General features: G+C 55.7%; 1 protein-coding gene across 2 annotated transcripts in view; it reads right to left on the bottom strand.

Annotated features, from left to right (window-relative positions):
- Positions 1-27316, bottom strand: part of LOC127047633 (dedicator of cytokinesis protein 2-like) — a 408420-nt gene that overhangs the window by 80942 nt on the left and 300162 nt on the right. For both annotated transcript variants that reach the window (XM_050946070.1, XM_050946071.1), the window contains exon 30: positions 26388-26482. In XM_050946070.1, the coding sequence (XP_050802027.1) occupies positions 26388-26482 (95 nt within the window). The remainder of the gene's footprint in view (positions 1-26387; positions 26483-27316) is intronic.

Here is a 27316-nt window from a genome sequence, read left to right as displayed (position 1 = left end):
GGCCCTTGTTCGTGGCTTTGTCTCTCCGGATATTGGCTGGGAACATCAGAGTCACGCTCCTGATGGTAGGATGCACTACCAGCCTGAGACGATACCGATGTGTGTCTTGAAGGCCACAGTGGTGCCGAAAGACCCTGGGAGGGCGCCACTGTTCTTGACGCTCGATCCCTGGGCGGTACCGAGGAGCGGTACTGGGAGCTATGGCGGTACCGCGAGCAAGACCAGGACCTTCTACCGTACTGGTGCTGGGAGGTCAACCGGGACCTCAAGTCCCTTCATCTGGAGCGACTGTGGGATACACGGTACCGAGATTGGTGCCGAGAGCCGGATCAGTACCAGGAGTACCTGCCTGGTGAACGAGATGTTGAATGTCGCCGCGAGTGCCACCAGTACCGCGATGGAGAGCGGTGCCGGGACTGCGAGCGGTGCTGGGAGTGGGAATGACGTGATCGAGAGTGTCTGCAAGACCGTGATCTGGAATGACGTCTCTCTGGTGGACCGACGGAAGGAGGCCTTACCAGGGCCGGCTTGCTGATAGATTGAACAACCCACACCAGCGGTGCCGGGGTTGAGAACGTATCGGCTCCGTCACAGCAATGAGCTCCCTTACCATAGAGAAGGTCTCCGGCGTAGAAGGGAGGGCAAGCTCAACCACAGCAGGAGCCGGGGAGCTGTCAGGGACCGGACTCGACGGACCTTGTGGGACCGGAATCGACAGTGCTGAGCTTGGCAGAGGCGCCATCTGTGGTGCCACAGTCGATGGTGCTGCAGCAGATGACGGTGCCGGACGAACCGTGTTGGAAGAGCGCTCCTTCCGTGGAGCAGAAGTTGAAGCACTATGTTGCTTCCCAGGTCTCAGGGACAGGGAGCGGTGCCGAGCAGATGTCGGTGCCGGTTAGGGTCGGTGTCGGGACTCCTTCTCGGTACCGGAGCGCTCCGGGGCCGAAAGGGGTGCTCCTTACCGAAGAAGTCTGTTGGGCGCTCGGTGCCGACGCTGCAGGACTAAGTGCCGACTCCATGAGAAGCTGTTTCAGTCGGAAGTCCTGCTCCTTCTTCGTCCTTGGTTTAAACAACTTGCAGATGCAGCACTTATCAGCAAGGCGGGATTCCCCTAGGCACTTGAGGCAGGAGTCATGGGGATCCCCTATTGGCATCAGCTTTTGGCATGCCGAGCACGGTTTGAATCCCGGTGCCTTGGGCATGGGCCCGCACCAGGGTGGAGGAAAGGGGCTAATCCCCGATCCCCCCTTAAACTATGTACACTAACTATAAAGACAACAACTAATACTAACTATAACTACAAGAACTCGAACTATAAACACAGTAAAGAGCAAAGAACTACGAGTAGCTAGGGATGTGGAGATCAGCTAAGCCGCGCTCCACAGTTCCAACGACCATCACGGGCGGTAAGAAGGAACTGAAGGGCCGTTGGGTCGACAGGGGTATATATCCGGCGCTATAGCGGTGCCACTCCAGGGGGCGCCCAGCCGACCCACCGAGTGTTGCTAGGGTAAAAATCTTCCGACGAGCATGCACGCGGCATGCGCACACACCTAATTGGAATCGATATGAGCAAGCACTTGAAGAATAGTGTTTCCTAATATCCAACCTAAACCTCCCCGACTGCAACTTGAGACCATTACTCCTTGTTCTGTCATCTGCTACCACTGAGAACAGCCGAGCTCCATCCTCTTTGGAACCCCTTTTCAGGCAGTTGAAAGGAGCTATCAAATCCCCCCTCATTCTTCTCTTCTACAGACTAAACAATCCCAGTTCCCTCAGCCTCTCCTCGTAAGTCATGTGCTCCAGCCCCAGAGCAATCAATGGGACACAATCATTCCGGGGTACAAAATATATCGGAAGGACAGAACAGGTCATGCGAGGGGGGAGTGGCACTATATGTGAAAGAAAATGTAGATTCAAATGAAGTAAAAATCTTAAGCGAATCCACATGTTCCACAGAATCGCTATGGATAGAAATTTCATGCTCTAATAAAAATATAACATTAGGGATCTATTATCGACCACCTGACCAGGACAGTAATAGTGATGATGAAATGCTAAGGGAAATTAGAGAGGCTATCAAAATTAAGAACCCAATAAGAGTGGGGGATTCCAATTATCCTCATATTGACTGGGAACATTTCACTTCAGGACGAAATGCAGAGATAAAATTTCTCAATACTTTAAATGATTGCTTCATGGAGCTGCTGGTACGGGAACCTACAAAGGGAGAGGCAACTCTAGATTTAATCCTGAGTGGAGCGCAGGAACTGGTCCAAGAGGTAACTATAGCAGGACCGCTTGGAAATAGTGACCATAATACAATAGCATTCAACATCCCTGTGGTGGGAAGAACATCTCAACAGCCCAACACTGTGGCATTTAATTTCAAAAGGGGGAACTATTCAAAAATGAGGGGGTTAATTAAACAGAAGTTAAAAGGTACAGTGACTAAAGTGAAATCCCTGCAAGCTGCATGGGCACTTTTTAGACACCATAATAGAGACCCAACGTCAGTGTATACCCGAAATTAAGAAAAACAGTAAAAGAACTATAAAAGAGCCACTGTGGCTTAACAACCATATAAAAGAAGCAGTGAGAGATAAAAAGACTTCCTTTAAAAGGTGGAAGTCAAATCCTAGTGAGGCAAATAGAAAGGAGCATAAACACTGACAAATTAAGTGTAAGAGTATAATAAGAAAAGCCAAAGAGGAGTTTGAAGAATGGCTAGCCAAAAACTCCAAAGGTAATAACAAAATGTTTTTTAAGTACATCAGAAGCAGGAAGCCTGCTAAACAAACAGTGAGGCCCCTGGACAATCGAGATACAAAAGGAGGACTTAAAGACGATAAAATCATTGTGGAGAAACTAAATGGATTCTTTGCTTCAGTCTTCACGGCTGAGGATGTTAGGGAGATTCCCAAACCTGAGCCGGCTTTTGTAGGTGACAAATCTGAGGAACTGTCACAGACTGAAGTGTCACTAGAGGAGATTTTGGAATTTAATTGATAAACTCAACATTAACAAGTCACCGGGACCAGATGGCATTCACCCAAGAGTTCTGAAAGAACTCAGATGTGAAGTTGCAGAACTGCTAACTAAGGTTTGTAACCTGTCCTTTAAATCGGCTTCGGTACCCAATGACTGGAAGTTAGCTAATGTAACGCCAATATTTAAAAAGGGCTCTAGAGGTGATCCCAGCAATTACAGACCGGTAAGTCTAACGTCAGTACCGGGAAAATTAGTAGAAACAATAGTTAAGAATAAAATTGTCAGACACATAGAAAAACACAAACTGTTGAGCAATAGTCAACATGCTTTCTGTAAAGGGAAATTGTGTTTTACTAATCTATTAGAGTTCTTTGAAGGGGTCAGCAAACATGTGGACAAGGGGGATCCAGTGGACATAGTGTACTTAGATTTCCAGAAAGCCTTTGACAAGGTCCCTCACCAAAGGCTCTTACGTAAATTAAGCTGTCATGGGATAAAAGGGAAGGTCTTTTCATGGACTGAGAACTGGTTAAAAGAGAGGGAACAAAGGGTAGGAATTAATGGTAAATTCTCAGAATGGAGAGGGGTAACTAGTGGTGTTCCCCTAGGGTCAGTCCTAGGACCAATCCTATTCAATTTATTCATAAATGATCTGGAGAAAGGGTTAAACAGTGAGGTGGCAAAGTTTGCAGATGAAACTAAACTGCTCAGGATAGTTAAGACCAAAGCAGATTGTGAAGAACTTCAAAATGATCTCACAAAACTAAGTGATTGGCAACAAAATGGCAAATGAAATTTCGTGTGGATAAATGTAAAGTAATGCACATTGGAAAAAATAACCTCAACTATACATACAATATGATGGGGTCTAATTTAGCTACAACTAATCAGGAAAAAGATCTTGGTGTCATCGTGGACAGTTCTCTCAAGATGTCCACGCAGTGTGCAGAGGCAGTCAAAAAATCAAAGAGGATGTTAGGAATCATTAAAAAGGGGATAGAGAATAAGACAGAGAATATATTATTGCCCTTATATAAATCAATGGTACACCCACATCTCGAATACAGTGTACAGATGTGGTCTCCTCACCTCAAAGAAGATATACTGGCACTAGAAAAGTTTCAGAAAAGGGCAACTAAAATGATTAGGGGTTTGGAGAGGGTCCCATATGAGGAAAGATTAAAGAGGTTAGTACTCTTCAGCTTGGAAAAGAGGAAACTAAGTGGGGATACGATAGAGGTCTATAAAATCATGAGTGATGTGGAGAAAGTGGATAAGGAAAAGTTATTTACTTGTTCCCATAATACAAGAACTAGGGGTCACCAAATGAAATTAATGGGCAGCAGGTTTAAAACAAATAAAAGGAAGTTCTTCTTTACGCAGCGCACAGTTAACTTGTGGAACTCCTTGCCTGAGGAGGTTGTGAAGGCTAGCACTATAACAGTGTTTAAAAGAGAACTGGATAAATTCATGGTGGTTAAGTCCATAAATGGCTATTAGCCAGGATGGGTAAGGAATGGTGTCCCTAGCCTCTGTCTGTCAGAGGATGGAGATGGACGGCAGGAGAGAGATCACTTCATCATTGCCTGTTAGGTTCACTCCCTCTGGGGCACCTAGCATTGGCCACTGTCAGTAGACAGATACCGAGCTAGATGGACCTTTGGTTTGACCCGGTACGGCCGTTCTTACGTTCTTAATCATTTTTGTGGCCCTCCGCTGGACTCTTTCCAATTTTTCCACATCCTTCTTGTAGTGTGGGGCCCAAAACTGGACACAGTACTCCAGATGAGGCCTCACTAATGTCGAATAGAGGGGAATGATCACATCCCTCAATCTGCTGGCAATGCCCCTACTTATACAGCTCAAAATGCCGTTAGCCTTCTTGGTAACAAGGGCACATTGTTGACTCATATCCAGCTTCTCGTATGCTGTAATCCCTAGGTCCTTTTCTGCAGAACTGCCACCTAGTCACTCAGTCCCTAGTCTGTAGCAGTGCATGGGATTCTTCTGTCCTAAGTGCAGGACTCTGCACTTGTCCTTGTTGAACCTCATCAGGTTTCTTTTGGCCCAATCCTCCAATTTTGCCTATGGTAACATATCCCCCACAGCCCTGCCCTCAGAGATATACACAGCCCCCATGCATATTCCATGGCCCTGCCCGATAGAGACAGGGCACCCTCCCCTCACAGTACTGTCCCTCCATCCTGTCTATACCAGGGCCAGGCTGGGCACAGAACTTGTGCCCTCAGCGGGTGCAGCACAACCTGCAGCCTCCCCAGGGTGCTGAGCGGCGTTTAAATCAAGGGTGTTACACACAGCACTGCCTAGTGGTGGAACAGTATAATACAGTATCGAATTTCATTGTATCTCCCCTGGCCCCCAACCCACAGATACGGAGCCCCCTCCCCCACAATACCTACTCTATAGCTCCTCTCCCACAGTACAATACCCCCTGCCCCACAGATACAGAGCCCTCCCCCCATACCTACCTCACAGCCCCTCCCCACAGTACCATCCTCCCCACAACCCTCACCCCACAGATACACACGTCTCTCCTCCACAGTTCGTACCCCCATGGTCCCTGTCCCACAGATGCACACCCTCTTTGCCCCCCTCAATCCCTTCTCCCTGCAGGGATTCTGCCCGAGCCCCATGACACCGTACATCACCCCACACTTGTCATAACCCAAAGACCCACCTCAGCCCCATGTCTCCACCTCCCTTCCCAGCCTGGCAGAGGGCAGCTGAACTGAAGGCAGTTCCCTTCCTGCCTTTCTGCCTTTCTCCCTTTTTGCCTTCTGCCTTTGGGGGGAGCCCTGGGCATCCCCGACAGGGCTCCGCTCTCTGTACCCTGGCTACTCCACTGGCCCGAGCCTGGCTAGAGAATTTCGTAGGCAGAGGCTCCCTCAGCCCCAGCGACTGTTCCCTGCACATGCCAGGCCCAGCCCCCCTCTGGGGCAGCTGAGCCTAGTGCGTCCCTGGCATCCCCCACGTTGGAGCAAGCAGCTCCTCACCCCCCCAGCTCAGCTGCACCTGGGTGCACAGGCCCTATAGGTACTGGGGGAGGACTCAGCTCTTTGTGGCTCCCAGCCCTGGCAGCTCACAGGGGACGAGGGATGTTTTACCGGGACATGTAGGGCCCATCTGCACTCAGGACACTACAAGGGCCCAATGGCAGTGCTTCAGCATAAACACTTGTGCTGCTGGTGTATCCAGCCACCTCCCCAAGACGGGGCAGTGGACCGAGGGAAGCACTGTCCGTATTAGGCCAGGCTGGCGGAACTGCACTGCTGGGGGGTGGGTCACAACCCCCGAGGTCGACCCCACGTTTCAGCGCATACCAGCCCTACATGTGCCACCTCTGAGGCCTCGGCATGTTTCAGTTAGAAGCTGCAGTGCTGGCCCCAGACCTTGTGAATCAGCAGGGGAGGAGGAAATGTGCAGTACAGGCATCTTGGCCATGGCGACAGGACCCCGGGCTGTGACCTCGCAGGGAGCAGAGCTGATGACATTTCCTGTTGTCACAGGTGGTAAATAGGTCTACAAGGCCCAGGGAGTCCCTCACCATTGGAAGATGTCCCTCACCCTATCCTGCTGATGCGTCAGTTGCTAGGGACAGAGACGGCTGAGTTCTTGAGAAGGGTCCCCCTGCACATACCATGTGGCTATCCAGCCACATGTCAGCGAGCTGAGATCCTGGGTTGGAATTGTGCGCACCGAGTCCAGGTGATGGTGAAAGGGGGAATAGACCATGGCTAGCTAGGCTGGGAGAGGTCTGAGACATAGTCACGCATGTTGCGCTACTTATGTGCATGACACCATCTGGCGCACGAGGCTCCGACACTTCCGTGTGGCTGTGATTGGATGAGCTCGAAGGGACCTTATCATGGCTGTCACTGAGTGGAACTGGTCTTCCGGAACTGTAACTCTCACTTGCACTGAATTGAGAACTGCCACGATGAATCTCTATCCTCCGGGTGGACTTCTTACATTCAGCAGGAGGCCCAAGGTATTGAAATTTCGTCAACTGGATGAGATGGATGTCGGCTTCCACCTGAGCTCTGGAGTGGTCTTTGACTAGCCATTGAGATATGGAAAGAAGTGGACTCCCTTTTTTCTGAGAAATATTTCTACCACTGCCATGGTGAAAACTCGCAGTGTGGCTGGTAATGGCCTTAGCTCACTACAAATTTTAGGAGATGTCTGTGGCCATGAAAAATCGAGATGTGGAAATAATCCTCTTTTAGACCAAGGGCGGCACACCAGTCCCCAGGATCAGCGAGGGGATGATGGAGCCAAGGAGACCATGCAGAACTTAAAGTTCTTGAGATACCAGTTGAGACAGTGCGGGTCTAAACTGGGTCTGAGACCCACCTTGGCTTTCGTAATTAGGAAGTAACAGAAATAGAAACCCTTTCCTCTCACTTGAACTGGAACCCCTTCCACGGGTCCCACTTGAAGGAGTAATTGGGCTTCTTGTTCTAACAGATGCTTGTGAGAACAGTTCCTGAAGAGGGATGGAGCTGGAAGGGGTGGGGGGACAGGAATTGGATGGTGTAACCCAGTTTTACTGTGCTGAGAACCCAGCAGTCTGACGTGATCTGGGTCCAGGCATCCAGGAAGTGTAAGATGTCGTAGGAGAACAAGGGGGTAGCTAGATCCGATGCAGGGGGACTGGAACGCTGACCTCGAGCATCTTGTCAAAATGAGTGCTTTGATGATCCTGAATGAGCGGGACTTACAAGGTGGTTGGGGGAGAAGGTCTGTGCCTGAATCCGTCATTCTTTCTCCTGGGCTGGTCCTGCCTAGGTGGCTGACAGAATGAACAGCCCCTCTGCTGTGGCCTGTGCTGCTTCCTTGGCCCTGCCGGTGCATAAAGTCCCAAGGATTTCAAAGTTGCTTTCAAGTCCTTGAGGCCGTGAGCCTGGCATCTGTTTGCTCTGAGAAGAGTGCAGATCCCTCAAACGGAAGGTCCTGAATCGTCTGTGGCACCTCGTGAGGGAGCCCTGAGGCTGCAGCCAGGAGCTCCGGTGCACTGTTACCGCTGTGGCTGTTGATCGGGCCACAGAGTTAGCTGCGTCCAAGGCCACCTGCAGGGAGGCATAAACCACGGTTTTCTCTTCCTCGACCAGGGAGGAAAACTCCTGTCTGGAGTCCTGTGTGAGAAGGTCCTTCAATTTTAACCTAGGCTCCCATATAGTAACATACATTAACAGGTATATTGTGAGCAAGACACGAGAAGTCATGTTTCCGCTCTACTCTGCGCTGGTTAGGCCTCAACTGGAGTATTGCGTCCAGCTCTGGGCACCGCATTTCAAGAAAGATGTGGAAAAATTGGAGATGGTCCAGAGAAGAGCAACAAGAATGACTAAAAGTCTTGAGAACATGACCTAGGAAGGAGGCTGAGAAAATTGGGTTTGTTTAGTTTGGAAAAGAGAAGACTGAGAGGGGACATGATAGCAGTTTTCAGGTATCTAAAAGGGTGTCATCAGGAGGAGGGAGAAAACTTTGTCACTTTAGCCTCTAAGGATAGAACAAGAAGCAATGGGCTTAAACGGCAGCAAGAGAGGTTTAGGTTGGACATTAGGAAAAAGTTCCTAACTGTCAGGGTGGTTAAACACTGGAATAGATTGCCTAGGGAGGTTGTGGAATCTCCATCTCTGGAGATATTTAAGAGTAGGTTAGATAAATGTCTATCAGGGATGGTCTAGACAGTATTTGGTCCTGCCATGAGTGCAGGTGACTGGACTCGATGACCTCTCGAGGTCCCTTCCAGTCCTAGAGTCTATGAACATCACAACAACCCAGCAAGGCTTGCTGGTTCGCTGGGTGGAGCTGAAAGCCCCTGTAGAATAAGCCTTCAATCCGAACAGGTCCAATCTCCTTGGGTCCTTTGCCTTGGGCATAGGAGCTGTCTGTCTCTGGCGAGCCCTTTCGCTGGCAGGGATCTTGGGGAAGGGGGAAAAATGACGGATCCATATCCCGGGGCTGGTATAAGATACTTGCGCTCTGTGTGCTTTGCTGTCAGCAGGAGGGAGGCAGTGGTCTGCCACAGGGCCTGGTCTGGTCCATGACGGCTTCAATTAGCAGTAGGGCCATCCTAGAGGGGCCTGCTGGCAACCAAATGTCCAGGAGACCATGTGCTGCCTCCCTGACCACGTCTGAGGCTGCTTGCTTCAAAGAGTGCTGGTAAGCCCTGTGGTGGGAAGCCGCCTGGTGTTACTAATGCCTCATCCGGAGAGCAGGATGAGGAGGCTGAAACAAGCTGGGGAGCCTCCACTGGTTCCTGCAGGAGGCTGCTGGGCTCCTCCCAAGGCTCAGTGCCATGTCAGTACCGGAGTCCGGATCTGTAGCCCCAATGCACGGTGCTAGGGGCACCCTGACGTGTAGGCACCAACTTTTCCCGGCACCAGTGGGTGCTCACGCCCCCCGACGCCCCCGACTCCACCCCTGCCCTGCCCCCATTCCAACCCCTTCCCCAAAGTCTGCGCCCCAACTCCTCCCCCTCCCTGCCCCATTGGACTCCTTCCCTAAATCCCCACCCCTGCCCCACCTCATCCCCTGAGTGCATCATGTTCCCCTTCCTCCCCTCTCCCTCCCAGCGCTTGCTGCCGCAAAACAGCTGTTTCATGGCAGGAAGCGCTGGGAGAGACGGGGGAAAAAGCAGCGTTCTCAGGGGAGGAGGCAGAGCAGAGGTGGAGGTGAGCTGGGGCAGGGAGCTGCTGGTGGGTGCAGAGCACCCACCAATTTTTCCCCGTGGGTGCTCCAGCCCTGGAGCACCCACAGTGTCGGCACCTATGCTGACCTCCGAGACCATGGAGTACAAGTGCCTGGAGGGGACACCCCGTAGTGGGGGAAAACCCCATGGGCACCAAAAGGGGTGGGATCCCCATGGACCTAGTGGCTAAATGCCAGGAGGCACCGGGGCAGGATAGGACCGGTCCGGAGAATAGCAAGGAGGGGAATACGAGCCCATCTTGGAGTCCAACGAAGACACCGAGCTGTGGTGCAGAGACCAGGGCGGTGCCGTGTCGCTCGGCGCCAGAGAGGGTCACTGTGGTGAACTCAAGGCTGACAATGGGCTGGACAATGGCCGTGGCAGCGGGTGAGGTTCTGGTGCTTTCTCCCTGCTACTCAGTGGCACCGGCAGTGCTAAGTCTTGACCCTCTGCGGATCCTGGCACCAGTAGGGTGAAAAGGTCCCTGGCTGCTATGAGCACGTCAGGAGCTGACAGTGCCATGAACTTGGAAGGATCAGGCTCTTGTCTGCAGCCAGATTGAAAGAGCAGCCGAGCAGCAGCCATTAGCTGAGAAGCAGGAAGTCACATTCCATCTACATGACATTAAAACAATGTAACATCAGGCTGGTAAGGAGACCCCATCCTAATGGCCCCCACTAGCACCAGATACAGAAACAGAGCTTAAGATGGTTGAAGAAAACTTAGTTTGATGGTGTCCTGTCAAGAGACCATTTCTCAACAGTTCTGGGTGTGAAACCCTCATTTCTGTACGGCCCCATTCCTCTACTGGTTTCTGCCAGGTTCGATTGCTTCTCTCTGTTGCATAATTCATTTTGCTGGGTGCAAGTCAGGCCCGTTTTACAATATGTCAGGATTGGTTAGAGACATTGCAGTACAATGACTGGTTAAGGTCGAGCTAAGCAGGACTCAAGTTTCACTACAGAAACTAGGGCCAACAAGGAGACCAGCTGGGAAGAGAAGAAGAAGAGGAAGGAAAGACCTGGAGGAAGAAGAACTCACCCCGAAGAAAGCATAGGATCGAGCTGCTAAAAATCCTCTGAACAACTGATGCGCAGCAACCAGGACCCAGACGAGGCCGACCTTGCCTGGCCACCAGGGAAAGGCCGCCTGCGAGATGAGGACTGGGGATTATCGCACTGGGTGCTCAGCATGTGTATTTTGCTTCGTAATTCTTGATAAATAGAGGATACGGATATTACTGTGCAAGTCTCTTCCTCTGGTGAAAGGTCCTGCAGACCCACAGAAGCAGTGTACACCTGGAGCTGTACGGATTGGGAAAGGGGGCGGGTACTTCCATTGAACAGGTTAGTTACACCTGGAGCCGTACGGATTGGGAAAGGGGGCGGGTACTTCCATTGACCAGGTTATTTACACCCGGAGCCCTACGGAATGGGAAAGGGGGCGGGTACTTCCATTGACCAGGTTAGTTACACCCAGAGCCTACAGACTGGAAAACAGGGTGGGTACTTCCATTGACCAGGTTAAAGCAGCAAAGAATCCTGTGGCACCTTATAGACTAAAAGATGTTTTGGAGCATGAGCTCTCGTGGGTGAATACATCTGTGACATGCATCTGACCAAGTGGCTATTCACCCATGAAAGCTCATGCTGCAAAATGTCTGTTAGTCTATAAGGTGCCAAAGGATTCTTTGCTGCTTTTATAGATCCAGATTAACACAGCTACCCCTCTGATAATTGACCAGGTTAGTTACACCTGGAGCCCTACGGATTGGGAAAGGGGGCGGGTACTTCAAGTGACCAGGTTAGTTACACCAAGAGCCCTACGGATTGGAAAACAGGGTGGGTACTTCCATTGAAACCGTTACTTACACTCGGAGCCCTATGGATTGGGAAATGGGCGGGTACTTCCACTGACCAGGTTAGTTACACCCAGAGCCGTATGGATTGGGAAAGGAGGCGGGTACTTCCATTGACCAGGTTAGTTACACCCGGAGCGCTACAGATTGGGAAACAGGGCGGGTACTTCCATTGACCAGGTTAGTTACACTGAGAGCCCTACGGATTGGGAAAGGGGGTGGGTACTTCCATTGACCAGGTTACTTACACCTGGAGCCTACAGATTCGGAAAGGGGGCGGGTACTTCCATTGACCGGGCTAGTTACACCTGGAGCCCTACGGATTGGGAAAGGGGGCAGGTACTTCCATTGACCAGGTTAGTTACACCCGGAGCCCTATGGATTGGAAAAGGGGGCGGGTACTTCCATTGACCAGGTTAGTTACACCGAGAGCCCTACGGATTGGGAAAGGGGGTGGGTACTTCTATTGACCTGGTTAGTTACACCCGGAGCCCTATGGATTGGGAAAGGGGGTGGGTACTTCCATTGACCCGGTTAGTTACACTTGGAGCCCTACGGATTGGGAAAGAGGGGGGGGACCTACATTGACCAGGTTACTTACACCCGGAGCCCTACAGATTGGGAAAGGGGGCGGGTACTTCCATTGACCAGTTTAGTTACACCCGGAGCCTACAGATTCGGAAAGGGGGCGGGTACTTCAACTGAGCAGGTTAGTTACACCCAGAGCCCTACGGATTGGGAAAGGGGGCGGTATTTCCATTGACCAGTTTAGTTACACCCGGAGCCTACAGATTCGGAAAGGGGGCGGGTACTTCAACTGAGCAGGCTAGTTACACCCGGAGCCTACGGATTGGGAAAGGGGGTGGGTACTTCCATTGATAGGTTAGTTACACCCGGAGCCGTACGGATTGGGAAAGGGGGTGGGTACTTCCACTGACCAGGTTAGTCACACCCGGAGCCCTAGGGATTGGGAAAGGGGGCGGGTACTTCCATTGACCAGGTTAGTTACACCCAGAGCCCTACCGATTGGGAAAGGGGGCGGGTACTTCCATTGACCAAGTTAGTTACACCCAGAGAAGTACGGATTGGGAAAGAGGACGAGTACTTCCATTGACCAGGTTAGTTACACCCGGAGACTACGGACTGGGAAAGGGGGTGGGCACTTCCATTGACCCAGTTAGTTACACCTGGAGACCTATGGATTGGGAAAGGGGGCGGGTACTTCCATTGACCAGGTTAGTTAGACCAGGAGCCCTACGGATTGGGAGAGGGGGCGGATACTTCCACTGACCAGGTTAAAGCGGCAAAGAATCCTGTGGCACCTTATAGACTAACAGACGTTTTGGAGCATGAGCTTTCGTGGGTGAATAGCCACTTGGTCAGACGCATGTCACAGATGTATTCACCCACGAAAGCTCATGCTCCAAAACGTCTGTTAGTCTATAAGGTGCCACAGGATTCTTTGCTGCTTTTAGAGATACAGATTAACACGGCTACCCCTCTGATAATTGACCAGGTTAGTTACACTCGGAGCCCTACGGATTGGGAAAGGGGGCGTGTACTTCCATTGACCAGGTTAGTTACAACTGGAGCCCTACGGATTCGGAAAGGGGGCGGGTACTTTCATTGACCAGGTTAGTTAGACCAGGAGCCCTACGGATTGGGAAAGGGGGCGGATACTTCCATTGACCAAGTTAGTTAGACCCGGAGACCTACGGATTGGGAAAGGGGGCGGGTACTTCCATTGACCAAGTTAGTTAGACCCGGAGACCTACGGATTGGGAAAGGGGGCGGGTACTTCCACTGACCAGGTTAGTTACACCCAGAGCCCTACGGATTGGGAAAGGGGGAGGGTACTTCCATTGACAAGGCTAGTTACACCCCGAGCCCTACGGATTGGGAAAGGGGCCGGATACTTCCATTGACTAGGTTAGTTACACCCAGAGCCCTACGGATTGGGAGAGGGGGCACGAACTTCCACTGACCAGGTTAGTTACACCCGGAGCCCTACGGATTGGGAAAGGGGGCAGGTACTTCCATTGACCAGGTTAGTTACACCGGGAGCCCTACGGATTGGGAAAGGGGGCGGGTACTTCCATTGACCAGGTTAGTTACACCCGGAGCCCTATGGATTGGGAAAGGGGGCGGGTACTTCTATTGACCAAGTTAGTTACATCCGGAGCCCTACGGATTGGGAAACGGGGTGGTTACTTCCATTGACCAGGTTAGTTACACCCAGAGCCCTACGGATTGGGAGAGGGGGCGCGAACTTCCACTGACCAGGTTAAAGAGGCAAAGAATCCTGTGGCACCTTATAGACTAACAGACGTTTTGGAGCATGAGCTTTCGTGGGTGAATAGCCACTTGGTCAGATGCATGTCACAGATGTATTCACCCACGAAAGCTCATGCTCCAAAACGTCTGTTAGTCTATAAGGTGCCACAGGATTCTTTGCTGCTTTTAGAGATACAGATTAACACGGCTACCCCTCTGATAATTGACCAGGTTAGTTACACTCGGAGCCCTACAGATTGGGAAAGGGGGCGTGTACTTCCATTGACCAGGTTAGTTACACCAAGAGCCCTACCGATTGGAAAACGGGGTGGGCACTTCCATTGACCCGGTTACTTACACCCGGAGCCCTATAGATGGGGAAATGGGCGGGTACTTCCATTGACCAGGTTAGTTACACCCAGAGCCCTACGGATTGGGAAAGGGGGTGGGTACTTCCATTGACCCGGTTGGTTACACCCGGAGTCCTACGGATTGGGAAAGGAGGCGGGTACTTCCATTGACCAGGTTAGTTACACCCGGAGCGCTACGGATTGGGAAATGGGCAGGTACTTCCATTGACCAGGTTAGTTACACCGAGAGCCCTACGGATTGGGAAAGGTGGCAGGTACTTCCATTGACCAGGTTAATTACACCAGGAGCCCTACGGATTGGGAAAGGGTGCGGGTACTTCCATTAACCAGGTTAATTACACCTGGAGCTCTACCGATTGGGAAACGGGGTGGGTACTTACATTGACCAGGTTAGTTACACCCGGAGCCCTATGTATTGGGAAAGGGGGCGGGTCCTTCCATTGACCAGGTTAGTTATACTCGGAGCCTACAGATTGGGTACGGGTAGGGGCTGTTCGCCTGGAGCCCTACGGACTGGGAAATGGTGGGGTGCCCCAATTTGTGCAGATAATGAACTGGCCACTGCTTTTGCTCTGAGGCTGCTCCCCGGTATATGTCTGAGGGGCTTGCTGTGGCACTGGACGTGGTACTGGGGAGGAAAAGAGGCCAGCGCGGCTCCCACCCTGTCTTGTTTTGACCTCAGTACCAGGGACCTGATCTTGTCTTGGAGTCTGAGGGGCTTCTTCTTGGGTACCTGGCAACCCCCCCCCCCCCCCCGCAGTGCCGAGGCCCCCATGGCGCCCAGCTAGGGTTTCTAACTTTCTACTTGCAGAAAACTGAACATCCTTGCCCTGTCCCGCCCTTTCTCCAAGGCGCTGCCCTAGCCCAGCCCCTTCACTGAGGCCCCACTCCCCACTCACTCCATCTCCCCCTCCCTCTGTCGCTCCCTTTCCCCGTTCTCACTCACTCGGTTATTGTTACTGGACTGGCTCAGGGGGTTGGGAAGGGGTGAGGGCTCTGGGCTGGGGTATGGATGAGGGGTTTGGGGTATTAGGAGGGTGCTCCAGGCTGGGACTGAGGGGCTTGGATGGCAGGAGGGGGATCAGGGCTGGGACAGAGGGCTGTTGAGGACTCTGGCTGGGTATGTGGGCTCCGGGGTGGGGCTGGGGATAAGGAGTTTGGGAGGTAGTTGGGTGCTCGGTGCTGGGACTGAGGGGTTTGGAGACCAGGAGGCGGACCAGGCCTGGGGAAGGGGGTTGGGGTGCAGGTTCCAGGTGGAGCTTACCTCAAGCAACTCCCAGAAGCAGCGGCATGTTTCCCTCTCCGGCTCCTATGTAGAGGCGTGGCTCTGCACGCTGCCCCTTCCGTAGGCATCGTCCCTGCAGCTCCCATTGGCCATGGTTCCTGGCCAATGGGAGCTCTGGAGCTAGCGCTTGGGGCAGGGAGAGTGCACAGAAGCCCCTGGCTGCCCCTACATATAGGAGCCAGAGAGGGAACATGTCAGATGCTTCCCGGGAGCCGTACGGAGCCATAGCAGGCAGGGAACCCGCCTTAGCTCTAATGTGCCACCGACTGGACTTTTAAGAGCCTGGTCAGTGGCGCTGACCGGAGCCATCAGGGTCCCTTTACAATCAGGTGTTCTGGTCAAAAACTGAACACCTGGCAACCCGGCGCCTAGCCCCCCATCGCAGCGCCCAGCCCCAAAATTCCTGCCCCCAGCAAACAGAGCAAAAGGAAAATGTAATAGCCTCAACCAACTCCCACCAAACGCTGCAGGGCCCCCCCAACCCACCCCCGATTAAATGTCTCTATGGCCATGCCCCCCCAACCCACCCCTTGGCTACGGCCCCCCAACCCACCCCTGTTAAATACCCCAACCCACCCCCCTCAGATGCCCGCATGGCCACAGCCCCTCCCCCTACATACCCTAGAGGCCCAGGTTACAGAGCTTACACCCCAGAGACACACAATGCCTGTTCTCTGTAAGACCCGTCACCAGCTGCCTTTCTGGCTCTTACCGGCCCAGGTGAAGTGTGTGGCCCAGTGGCTGTACAGAACAATACGGGTAACACGAACATAACAACATAAGAACATACGGCTGGCCGTACCGGGTCAGACCAAACATCCTTCCAGCCCAGCATCCTGTCTGCCGACAGTGACCAATGACAGGTGCCCCAGAGGGAGTGAACAGAACATCATCAAATGATCTCTCTCCTGCCATCCATCTCCACTCTCTGACAAACGGGCTAGGGACACCATTCCTTACCCATCCTGCCTAATAGCCATTAATAGACCTAACCTCCATGAATTTATCCAGTTCTCTTTTAAACCCTGTTATAGTCTTAGCCTTCACAACCTCCTGAGGCAAGGAGTTCCACAGGTTGACTGTGTGCTGTGTGAAGAAGGACTTCCTTTTATTTGTTTTAAATCTGCTGCCCATTAATTTTGTTTGGTGGCCCCTAGTTCTGATATTATGGGAATAAGTAAATAACTTTTCCTTATCCACTTTCTCCACATCACTCATGATTTTATAGACCTCTATCATATCCCCCCTTAGTCTCCTCTTTTCCAAGCTGAAGAGGCCTAGCCTCTTTAATCTCTCCTCATATGGGACCCTGTAGTAAGGAGGCCTCACTCCCCGCTACGCCTGAGAGGGACAAGCCAGAACAGGCATGGCAGTGGGCGGAGCCACCCCCACCTGTCCCCGCCCCCTGGAAGTCAAGGGGCAGGACAGGAAGTATAAAAGCCCGGCCCTGGGGCTCAGTTGGTGGGAGGCTGTCGGAGAGGACAGATGCTGATGCCTGAGTTTCCGCTGGGCCCAGCCTGCCCCGTGCTTGGTACCCAGAGGAGCGCTGGCCTGCCCTGCCCTGCCCTGCCCTGACTCGTGCCCGGTACCCGGAGGAGCGCTGGCCTGCCCCGCCCCGTGCCCGGTACCCGGAGGAGCGCTGGCCTGCCCCGCCCCGTGCCCGGTACCCGGAGGAGCGCTGGCCTGTCCCGCCCCGTGCCCGGTACCCGGAGGAGCGCTGGCCTGCCCCGCCCCGTGCCCGGTACCCGGAGGAGCGCTGGCCTGTCCCGCCCCGTGCCCGGTACCCGGAGGAGCGCTGGCCTGCCCCGCCCCGTGCCCGGTACCCGGAGGAGCGCTGGCCTGCCCCGCCCCGTGCCCGGTACCCGGAGGAGCGCTGGCCTGCCCCGCCCCGTGCCCGGTACCCGGAGGAGCGCTGGCCTGCCCCGCCCCGTGCCCGGTACCCGGAGGAGCGCTGGCCTGCCCCGCCCCGTGCCCGGTACCCGGAGGAGCGCTGGCCTGTCCCGCCCCGTGCCCGGTACCCGGAGGAGCGCTGGCCTGTCCCGCCCCGTGCCCGGTACCCGGAGGAGTGCTGGCCTGCCCTGCCCGGTACCCGGAGGAGCGCTGGCCTGTCCCGCCCCGTGCCCGGTACCCGGAGGAGCGCTGGCCTGTCCCGCCCCGTGCCCGGTACCCGGAGGAGCGCTGGCCTGTCCTGCCCCGTGCCCGGTACCCGGAGGAGCGCTGGCTTGTCCTGCCCCGTGCCCGGTACCCGGAGGAGCGCTGGCCTGCCGTGCCCCGTGCTCGGTACCCGGAGGAGCGCTGGCCTGCCGTGCCCCGTGCTCGGTACCCGGAGGAGCGCTGGCCTGTCCTGCCCCGTGCCCGGTACCCGGAGGAGCGCTGGCCTGTCCTGCCCCGTGCCCGGTACCCGGAGGAGCGCTGGCCTGTCCTGCCCCGTGCCCGGTACCCGGAGGAGCGCTGGCCTGCCGTGCCCCGTGCCCGGTACCCGGAGGAGCGCTGGCCTGCCCCGCCCCGTGCCCGGTACCCGGAGGAGCGCTGGCCTGCCCCGCCCCGTGCCCGGTACCCGGAGGAGCGCTGGCCTGCCCCGCCCCGTGCCCGGTACCCGGAGGAGCGCTGGCCTGTCCCGCCCCGTGCCCGGTACCCGGAGGAGCGCTGGCCTGTCCCGCCCCGTGCCCGGTACCCGGAGGAGCGCTGGCCTGTCCCGCCCCGTGCCCGGTACCCGGAGGAGCGCTGGCTTGTCCTGCCCCGTGCCCGGTACCCGGAGGAGCGCTGGCCTGCCGTGCCCCGTGCTCGGTACCCGGAGGAGCGCTGGCCTGCCGTGCCCCGTGCTCGGTACCCGGAGGAGCGCTGGCCTGTCCCGCCCCGTGCCCGGTACCCGGAGGAGCGCTGGCCTGTCCCGCCCCGTGCCCGGTACCCGGAGGAGCGCTGGCCTGCCCCGCCCCGTGCCCGGTACCCGGAGGAGCGCTGGCCTGCCCCGCCCCGTGCCCGGTACCCGGAGGAGCGCTGGCCTGCCCCGCCCCGTGCCCGGTACCCGGAGGAGCGCTGGCCTGCCCCGCCCCGTGCCCGGTACCCGGAGGAGCGCTGGCCTGCCCCGCCCCGTGCCCGGTACCCGGAGGAGCGCTGGCCTGCCCCGCCCCGTGCCCGGTACCCGGAGGAGCGCTGGCCTGCCCCGCCCCGTGCCCGGTACCCGGAGGAGCGCTGGCCTGCCCCGCCCCGTGCCCGGTACCCGGAGGAGCGCTGGCCTGCCCCGCCCCGTGCCCGGTACCCGGAGGAGCGCTGGCCTGCCCCGCCCCGTGCCCGGTACCCGGAGGAGCGCTGGCCTGCCCCGCCCCGTGCCCGGTACCCGGAGGAGCGCTGGCCTGTCCCGCCCCGTGCCCGGTACCCGGAGGAGCGCTGGCCTGTCCCGCCCCGTCCCCGGTGCCCGGAGGAGCGCTGGCCTGCCGTGCCCAGTACCCGGAGGAGCGCTGGCCTGCCCCGCCCCGTGCCCGGTACCCGGAGGAGCGCTGGCCTGCCCCGCCCCGTGCCCGGTACCCGGAGGAGCGCTGGCCTGCCCCGCCCCGTGCCCGGTACCCGGAGGAGCGCTGGCCTGCCCCGCCCCGTGCCCGGTACCCGGAGGAGCGCTGGCCTGCCCCGCCCCGTGCCCGGTACCCGGAGGAGCGCTGGCCTGCCCCGCCCCGTGCCCGGTACCCGGAGGAGCGCTGGCCTGCCCCGCCCCGTGCCCGGTACCCGGAGGAGCGCTGGCCTGTCCTGCCCCGTGCTCGGTACCCGGAGGAGCGCTGGCCTGTCCTGCCCCGTGCTCGGTACCCGGAGGAGCGCTGGCCTGCCCTGCCCCGTGCCCGGTACCCGGAGGAGCGCTGCCCTACCCCGTGCTCGGTACCCGGAGGAGCGCTGGCCTTTCCCGCCCCGTGCCCGGTGCCCGGAGGAGCGCTGGCCTGTCCCGCCCCGTGCTCGGTACCCGGAGGAGCGCTGGCCTGCCCCGCCCCGTGCCCGGTACCCGGAGGAGCGCTGGCCTGCCCCGCCCCGTGCCCGGTACCCGGAGGAGCGCTGGCCTGCCCCGCCCCGTGCCCGGTACCCGGAGGAGCGCTGGCCTGTCCCGCCCCGTGCTCGGTACCCGGAGGAGCGCTGGCCTGTCCTGCCCCGTGCTCGGTACCCGGAGGAGCGCTGGCCTGCCCTGCCCCGTGCCCGGTACCCGGAGGAGCGCTGCCCTACCCCGTGCTCGGTACCCGGAGGAGCGCTGGCCTTTCCTGCCCCGTGCTCGGTACCCGGAGGAGCGCTGGCCTTTCCTGCCCCGTGCCCGGTGCCCGGAGGAGCGCTGGCCTGCCCCGCCCCGTGCCCGGTGCCCGGAGGAGCGCTGGCCTGCCCCGCCCCGTGCCCGGTACCCGGAGGAGCGCTGGCCTGCCCCGCCCCGTGCCCGGTACCCGGAGGAGCGCTGGCCTGCCCCGCCCCGTCCCCGGTACCCGGAGGAGCGCTGGCCTGCCCCGCCCCGTCCCCGGTACCCGGAGGAGCGCTGGCCTGCCCCGCCCCGTCCCCGGTACCCGGAGGAGCGCTGGCCTGCCGTGCCCGGTACCCGGAGGAGCGCTGGCCTGCCCCGCCCCGTGCCCGGTACCCAGAGGAGCGCTGGCCTGCCGTGCTCGGTACCCGGAGGAGCGCTGGCCTGTCCCGCCCCGTGCTCGGTGCCCGGAGGAGCGCTGGCCTGCCCCGCCCCGTGCTCGGTGCCCGGAGGAGCGCTGGCCTGCCCCGCCCCGTGCTCGGTGCCCGGAGGAGCGCTGGCCTGCCCCGCCCCGTGCTCGGTGCCCGGAGGAGCGCTGGCCTGCCCCGCCCCGTGCCCGGTGCCCGGAGGAGCGCTGGCCTGCCCCGCCCCGTGCCCGGTGCCCGGAGGAGCGCTGGCCTGCCCCGCCCCGTGCCCGGTACCCGGAGGAGCGCTGGCCTGCCCTGCCCCGTGCCCGGTACCCGGAGGAGCGCTGGCCTGCCGTGCCCGGTACCCGGAGGAGCGCTGGCCTGCCGTGCCCGGTACCCGGAGGAGCGCTGGCCTGCCCTGCCCCATGCCCGGTACCCGGAGGAGCTGCCTGAGCTTCTGACGCCCGGCATCTAGATGAGCTGCCTGAGCTCCCCCACACCCGGTACACAGAGGAGTGGCCTGGAGTTCCCGACGCCCGGTATCCTGGGGAGCCCATGCTCTGGGACCCACCGGATGGCGCCGGCGGATGGCTGGCACCCAGTGAGGGGGAGATTGGAAGTGGCCCGGGGGCAGCTGACCCAGTCAGGCTACAGATTCACCTGAGCCTATGTCAGTGTGTTGTGGTCAGGATCCCCACTGACCGTCAGTGGTGTTAGCTGCTACTAGGGCCCCGGGCTGGGACGCAGTGGAGTGCGAGGGCCTGCGTTCCCCCTGCCACCCTTCCAGGCGTGGCAGACTTCCGCTCCCCCTGGCCTGAGGAGGCCATTCAGACTGGTTGTTTGCTCAGTCCCTCCTGAAGGGCCTGAGCCCTGAGTCGCTTGCTGCCCTGCCCTGAGCCAGGGTCTGGGCTTTATACACCTGAACTGCTTGTTGCCCCGCCCTGCCCCAGGGCCTGGGCTTCTAGACTGCTTGTTTGCTCAGCCCTGAGCCAAAAGGGCCTGAGCTTTGCCACTGCATTTGGTGCCCCGCCCAAACCTAGGGCTGGGCCCCCAACTAACTGTGTGTTGTTGCCCAGCCCTGCAGCGGAGGGCCTGAGCCCCGAATTGACTGTGTATTGTTGCTCAGCCCTGCAGCAGAGGGCTTGAGCTCCCAGCTAACTGTGTGTGGTTGCTCCACCTTGCCGCAGAAGGCCTGAACCCCCAAGTGACTGAGCATTGTCTCTCAGCCTGGAAGCAAAGGGCAGGACCCGGGCCGACAAAATGTGGTGAGCTGGTGTGGCTCCCCTCCGCCCTCAGGGAGGGTTGAGCCCCAGTCCCACCCTTCTACAGACCCGTTAGTCTGTTAACATATCTGGGGATGGAGCGGAAATCCTCCAAGGACATCTCCATGAAGCTCTCCTGGAGGTACTCCAAAAGCCTTTGCAGAAGGTTTCTGGGCAGGGCAGCCTTATTCTGTACTCCATGGTAGGACACTTGACCATGCCATGCATGTAGCAAGCAATCTGGTATCATTGCATGACAAAGCCTAGCTGTGTATGGTCCCGGTGATTGCTGGCATTCAAGCAACATCCGTTCTTTATCTCGCTGTGTTATCCTCAGGAGAGTGATATCGTTCATGGTAACCTAGTTGAAATTCAGGAATTCAATTAAGGGGACAGACATGACCATTCCTACTGGCCTGTTTGCCTGTTGCTTAAAAGAAATCCTTCCTTGCACGTAGCCAAGCAGGGCCGGAGGAGGTGATTGGCGCTGAGCTTTTTCGCGTTTGGCTAGCAGGGATCTTTCCTGCTACCAGCCACACAGTGGGGGGGAAAGGGGGGTGATTAGCAGTGATCTTCCATGATACCAGCCACGCAGTGGGGAGAGGGGTAAAGCGATCATCCCAGAGAATTGGATGGAGGGTGGTTTCTGCTGCTGCATGTTAACAGGAAAGAAGCAGCACTGAATGGGCTTTGCTTGGTATTTAGGAAAGGAGGGCACTGTGTATATGAAGGCTGCAGAAGCCGAAAGACAATGGCTTACCATGGCCGCATGCAAGCTGAATTCTGCTGTCCAGACCTGCGTCTGTGAAATTTCTAACACCAGAGCCGCAGGCACTCAATATTAAGATGCAAAATGCAACCTTGTAGTGAAATCACATGTGCTATGTAAGGTGAATAGTGTTGTTCACTGTGAAAGAGTATAACCATTGTTCTGTAAAATGTATCTTTTTAAATACTTCTCTCCCTTTTTTACCTCCCTCATGCAGCTGCAATTTTTTCAAGTCTCCCTACTCCATCCCGAAGGCTATCTCAGATAAGGCGGTGGAAAAAAAAGACGTGAGACGAAATGTTCTCGGAAATCATGGAAGTGACCCGCAATGAAAAAGCTCATCTGAATGAGTGGAAGGACGTGATATCAAATTACAGGAAAGATGCTAGTGAACGTGAAGACAGGAGGGACGCTCAAGATGAGAGATGGTGGCAGGAAGATCAGAGGTGTAGGCAGGAAGATAAGCGGTGGTGGGATGCAACGCTGGGGCTGCTGCGTGATCAAACTGACATCCTCCGACGTCTGGTGGACCTTCAGGAACAGCAGCAGGGTCACAGAGTGCCGCTGCAGCCCCTGTGTAACCACCCTCACCACTCACCATGTTCCATATCCTCCTCACCCAGACATGTAAGAACGCGTGAGGGAAGGCTTCGTGCACCCGCCCAGTCCACCCCCGTGGACAGCCCAACCAAAAGGTGTCATTACTTTGAAATTTTTTTAGTGGCCTTTTCCTTCCCTCCTATCCTCCTCCCAAACCACACCCGGGCTACCTTGTCAGTCCTCTCCCTCTTTTTATAATGAATTAATAAAGAATACATGATTTTTAAACAATAGTGACTTTATTTCCTTAGAAATCAAGCTGTAATCGAAGCGGGAAGGTGGGTTGCTTACAGGGAATGAGTCAATCAACGGGGGGGTTTATCAAGGGGAAACAAACACAGCAGCCAGACTGTACCCTGGCCCGTGATGAAACTCATTTTCAAAGCTTCTCTGATGCGCACCGCTTACTGGTGAGCTCTTCTAATAGCCCTTGTGTCTGGCTGTGCATAATCAGCGGCCAGGTGATTTGCCTCAGCCTCCCACCCCGCCATAAAGGTCTCCCCCTTACTCTCACAGAGATTGTGGAGCACACAGCAAGCAGCAATAACAATGGGGACATTGGTTTGGCTGAGATCTGAGCGAGTCAGTAATGTGCGCCAGCGAGCCTTTAAACGGCTAAATGCACATCTACCACCATCCTGCACTTGCTCAGCCTGTAGTTGAACAACTCCTGACTACTGTCCAGGCTGCCTGTGTATGGCTTCATGAGCCATGGCATCAAGGGGTAGGCTGGGTCACCCAGGATAACTACGGGCATTTCAACATCCCCAACTGTTATTTTCTGGTCTGGGAAGTAATTCCCTTGCTGCAGCCGTTTAAACAGAGCAGTGTTCCTGAAGATGCGAGTGTCATGAACCCTTCCCAGCCATTCCACGTGGATGTTGGTGAAACGTCTCTTGTGATCCACCAGGGCTTGCAGCACCATTGAAAAGTACCCCTTGCGGTTTATGTACTGGGTGCCCTGATGCTCTGGTGCCAAGATAGGGATACGGGTTCCATCTATCACCTGCTCACAGTTAGGGAATCCCATTGCAGCAAAGCCATCCACTATGACCTGCACGTTTCTCAGAGTCACAACCTTTCGTAGCAGCAGCTTAATGATTGCTTTGGCTACTTGCATCACAGCAGCCTCCACAGTAGATTTTCCCACTCCAAATTGATTCCTGACTGACCGGTATCTGTCTGGCGTTGCAGGCTTCCAGAGGACTATTGCCACTCGCTTCTCAACTGTGAGGGCTGCTCTCATCTTGGTATTCTGGCGTTTCAGGGCAGGGGAAAGCAAGTCACAAAGCTCCATGAAAGTGCCCTTACGCATGTGAAAGTTTTGCAGCCACTGGGAATCATCCCAAACCTGCAAAACTATGCGGTCCCACCAGTCTCTGCTTGTTTCATGGACCCAAAATCGGCATTCAATGGCTAGAACCTGCCCCATTACCAGCAGGATCTCCAAAGCGCAGGGGCCCGCGGTTTGAGAGAATTCTGTGTCCATGTCCTCATCACTCACGTCGCCGCGCTGCCATAGCCGCCACCTCCTCGCCTGGTTTTGCAGGTCCTGGTTCAGCACAGACTGCATGAGAATGTGCGAGGTGTTTACAACGTCCATGATTGCTGTCTTGAGCTGAGCAGGTTCCATGCTTGCTGTGCTATGGCGTTTGCACAGTTCATCCAGGAAAAAAGGCGCAAAATGGTTGTCTGCTGCTTTCACAGAGGGAGGGGTGAGGCTGTACCCAGAACCACCCACGACAATGTTTTTTGCCCCATCAGGCACTAGGATCTCAACCCAGAATTCCAAGGGGTGGGGGAGACTGCGGGAACTATGTGATAGCTATGGGATCGCTACCCACAGTGCAACGCTCCAGAAATCAACACTAGCGTCGATACATGGACACACATCGCCGAATTAATGTGCTTACTGTTGCCGCGTGCACTCGACTTTATACAATCTGTTTTAAAAACCAGTTTCTGTAAAATAGGAATAATCCTGTAGTGTGGACGTACCCTATGTCCACCAGATCCTCCTTGTCCACATGTTGTTTGACCCCTTCAAAGAACTCTAATAGATTAGTAAGACACAATTTCCCTTTACAGAAAACATGTTGACTATTGCTCAACAGTTTATCTTCTTCTATGTGTCTGACAATTTTATTCTTAACTGTTGTTTCGACTAATTTGCCTGGTACTGACGTTAGACTTACCGGTCTGTAATTGCCGGGATCACCTCTAGAGCCCTTTTTAAATATTGACTTGTTAATGTTGAGTTTATCAATTAATTCCAAAACTTCTTCCAGTGATACTTCAATCTGTGACAATTCCTCAGATTTGTCACCTACAAAAGCCAGCTCAGGTTTGGGAATCTCCCTAACATCCTCAGCCGTGAAGACTGAAGCAAAGAATCCATTTAGTTTCTCTGCAATGACTTTATCGTCTTTAAGCGCTTTATGTATCTCGATCATCAAGGGGCCCCACTGGTTGTTTAGCAGGCTTCCTGCTTCTGATGTACTTGAAAAACATATTACCTTTGGAGTTTTTGGCTAGCCGTTCTTCAAACTCCTCTCTGGCTTTTCTTATTACATTCTTGCACTTAATTTGGCAGTGTTTAAGCTCCTTTCTATTTACCTCACTAGGATTTGACTTTAAAAGATGCCTTTTTCTCTCTCACTGCTTCTTTTACATGGTTGTTAAGCCACGGTGGCTATTTTTTAAATTCTTTTACTGTGTTTTTTAATTTGGGGTATACATTGAAGTTGGGCCTCTATTATGGTGTCTTTAAAAAGCGCCCATGCAGCTTGCAGGGATTTCACTTTAGTCACTGTACCTTTTAATTTCTGTTTAACTAACCTCCTCATTTTTGCATAGTTCCCCTTTCTGAAATTAAGTGCCACAGTGTTGGACCTTTGAGACGTTCTTCCCACCACAAGAATGTTAAATGTTGTTATATTATGGTCACTATTTCCAAGCAGTCCTGTTATAGTTACCTCTTGGACCAGCTCCTGCGCTCCACTCAGGATTAAATCTAGAGTTGCCTCTCCCCTTGTGGGTTCCCGTACCAGCTGCTCCATGAAGCAGTCATTTAAAGCATCGATAAATTTTGTGTCTGCATTTCATCCTGAGGTGACAGGTACCCAGTCAATATGGGGATAACTGAAATCCCCCACTATTCTTGAGTTCTTTTTTTTGATAGCCTCTCTAATTTCCCTTAGCATTTCACCATCACTATCACTGTCCTGGTCAGGTGATCGATAATAGATCCCTAATGTTATATTCTTATTAGAGCATGAAATCACTATCCATAGAGATTCTATGAAACGTGGATTCATTTAAGATTTTTACTTCATTGCCATGACACCCCCAGCCCAGCTCCTGGCTAAACATCTCCTTGGTGCCCCACCTCCCACAAACACTCACGGCCATCAGTGCCTCCCTAACCCACACAGCCCCCAGCGCATCTCACCGCCCAGCACCTTCCCCCTGCCACCCCTGAGCTGGAGCTGGGAGATCCCCCTGGCCTGGCTGTCGGGGCATGTGCCCTGGACAGCTCACGCTTCTCCCCAGCTCTGGGCGCTTGTGGGAGAGGAGCCCCACAGCCAGGTCCAGTCGCCGCACGTTCCTTCCCACCAGCCCAGCCCTGGGGCCGGGCCTGCTCACCGGTTCTGCACCATGTTCATCACCATCCAGTCGGAGGGATACACCGTCTTGCCGATCAGGTCCTTGAACAGGATGAAGGTCTCCATGAGAAAGTCCTGCCAAGCAAGGAGGCCCTGTTAGGACCCAGGGTGCTGCAGTCGCCTGTGTGCCCTGGGGGCGAGGGTGCCCAGCCCGGGCAGGGCAAGCTGGCTGAGGATGGAGGTGAGGCTGATGGGCTGGGGAAGAGGCGAGAGGATGGGGCACCCGGCTGGTGAAGGAAGGGTTTGCCCATCTCTTCAGGGCTCTCATAGGGCCCAAAGAGCAAAGTGTCTCCTCCCTGGCCTGGGACCGGGCTGCGGCAGCTCCTCCCCCATGCACCAGCCTGTCTCTAGCTGGCGTCACCACCACGGCCTCTGAGTCTGGTGGCACTGGCTCCTGGCTCACTCCAAGGGCCACAGTGCGAGCCCAAGGGCAAGAGACTGGCCCAGGCTCAGGGGACACTGGCCCTCCTCACCCGCTGTCTGGAGGCAGGGACGCAGACATGACTCCTGGTTTTGGGGCTGCCAGGCAATGAGCTCAGCTCAGCCCTCCCCAGCCAGCAGCACAGGATCAGGCCAGCTGCCCCCTTGGCAGGGCACCACAAGGGGTGGGGGTGGAAAGGGCACAGCATCCCCCCCGCCCTCCTACACTGGGTACAAGCTTGTCCCACTTGGTCCCTCAGAGGCAGCAAGGGGCGAGTGGGCAGGTCTCTTCCCTCTGCCCACGGAGAACAGCAGCAGAGGCGCTCGGGCTGGGGGATGCCAAGGACACAGAGCTGGCAGTGGGGGTGCCGTGGGGGAAGGTTTTTGAGGAGCTCGCTCTGGGTTGCTGTGGGGAGGGGGTGCTGAGGAGCTGGAGATGGGGTGCCAAGGGGGTGCTGAGGAGCTGGAGATGGGGTGCCAAGGGGGTGC

Source organism: Gopherus flavomarginatus, chromosome 3 (assembly GCF_025201925.1).
Source record: "Gopherus flavomarginatus isolate rGopFla2 chromosome 3, rGopFla2.mat.asm, whole genome shotgun sequence".
Classification (NCBI taxonomy): Eukaryota; Metazoa; Chordata; order Testudines; family Testudinidae; genus Gopherus; species Gopherus flavomarginatus.
Note: the sequence above shows the minus strand (reverse complement) of the source record. Positions and strands in the feature narration are given on the sequence as shown.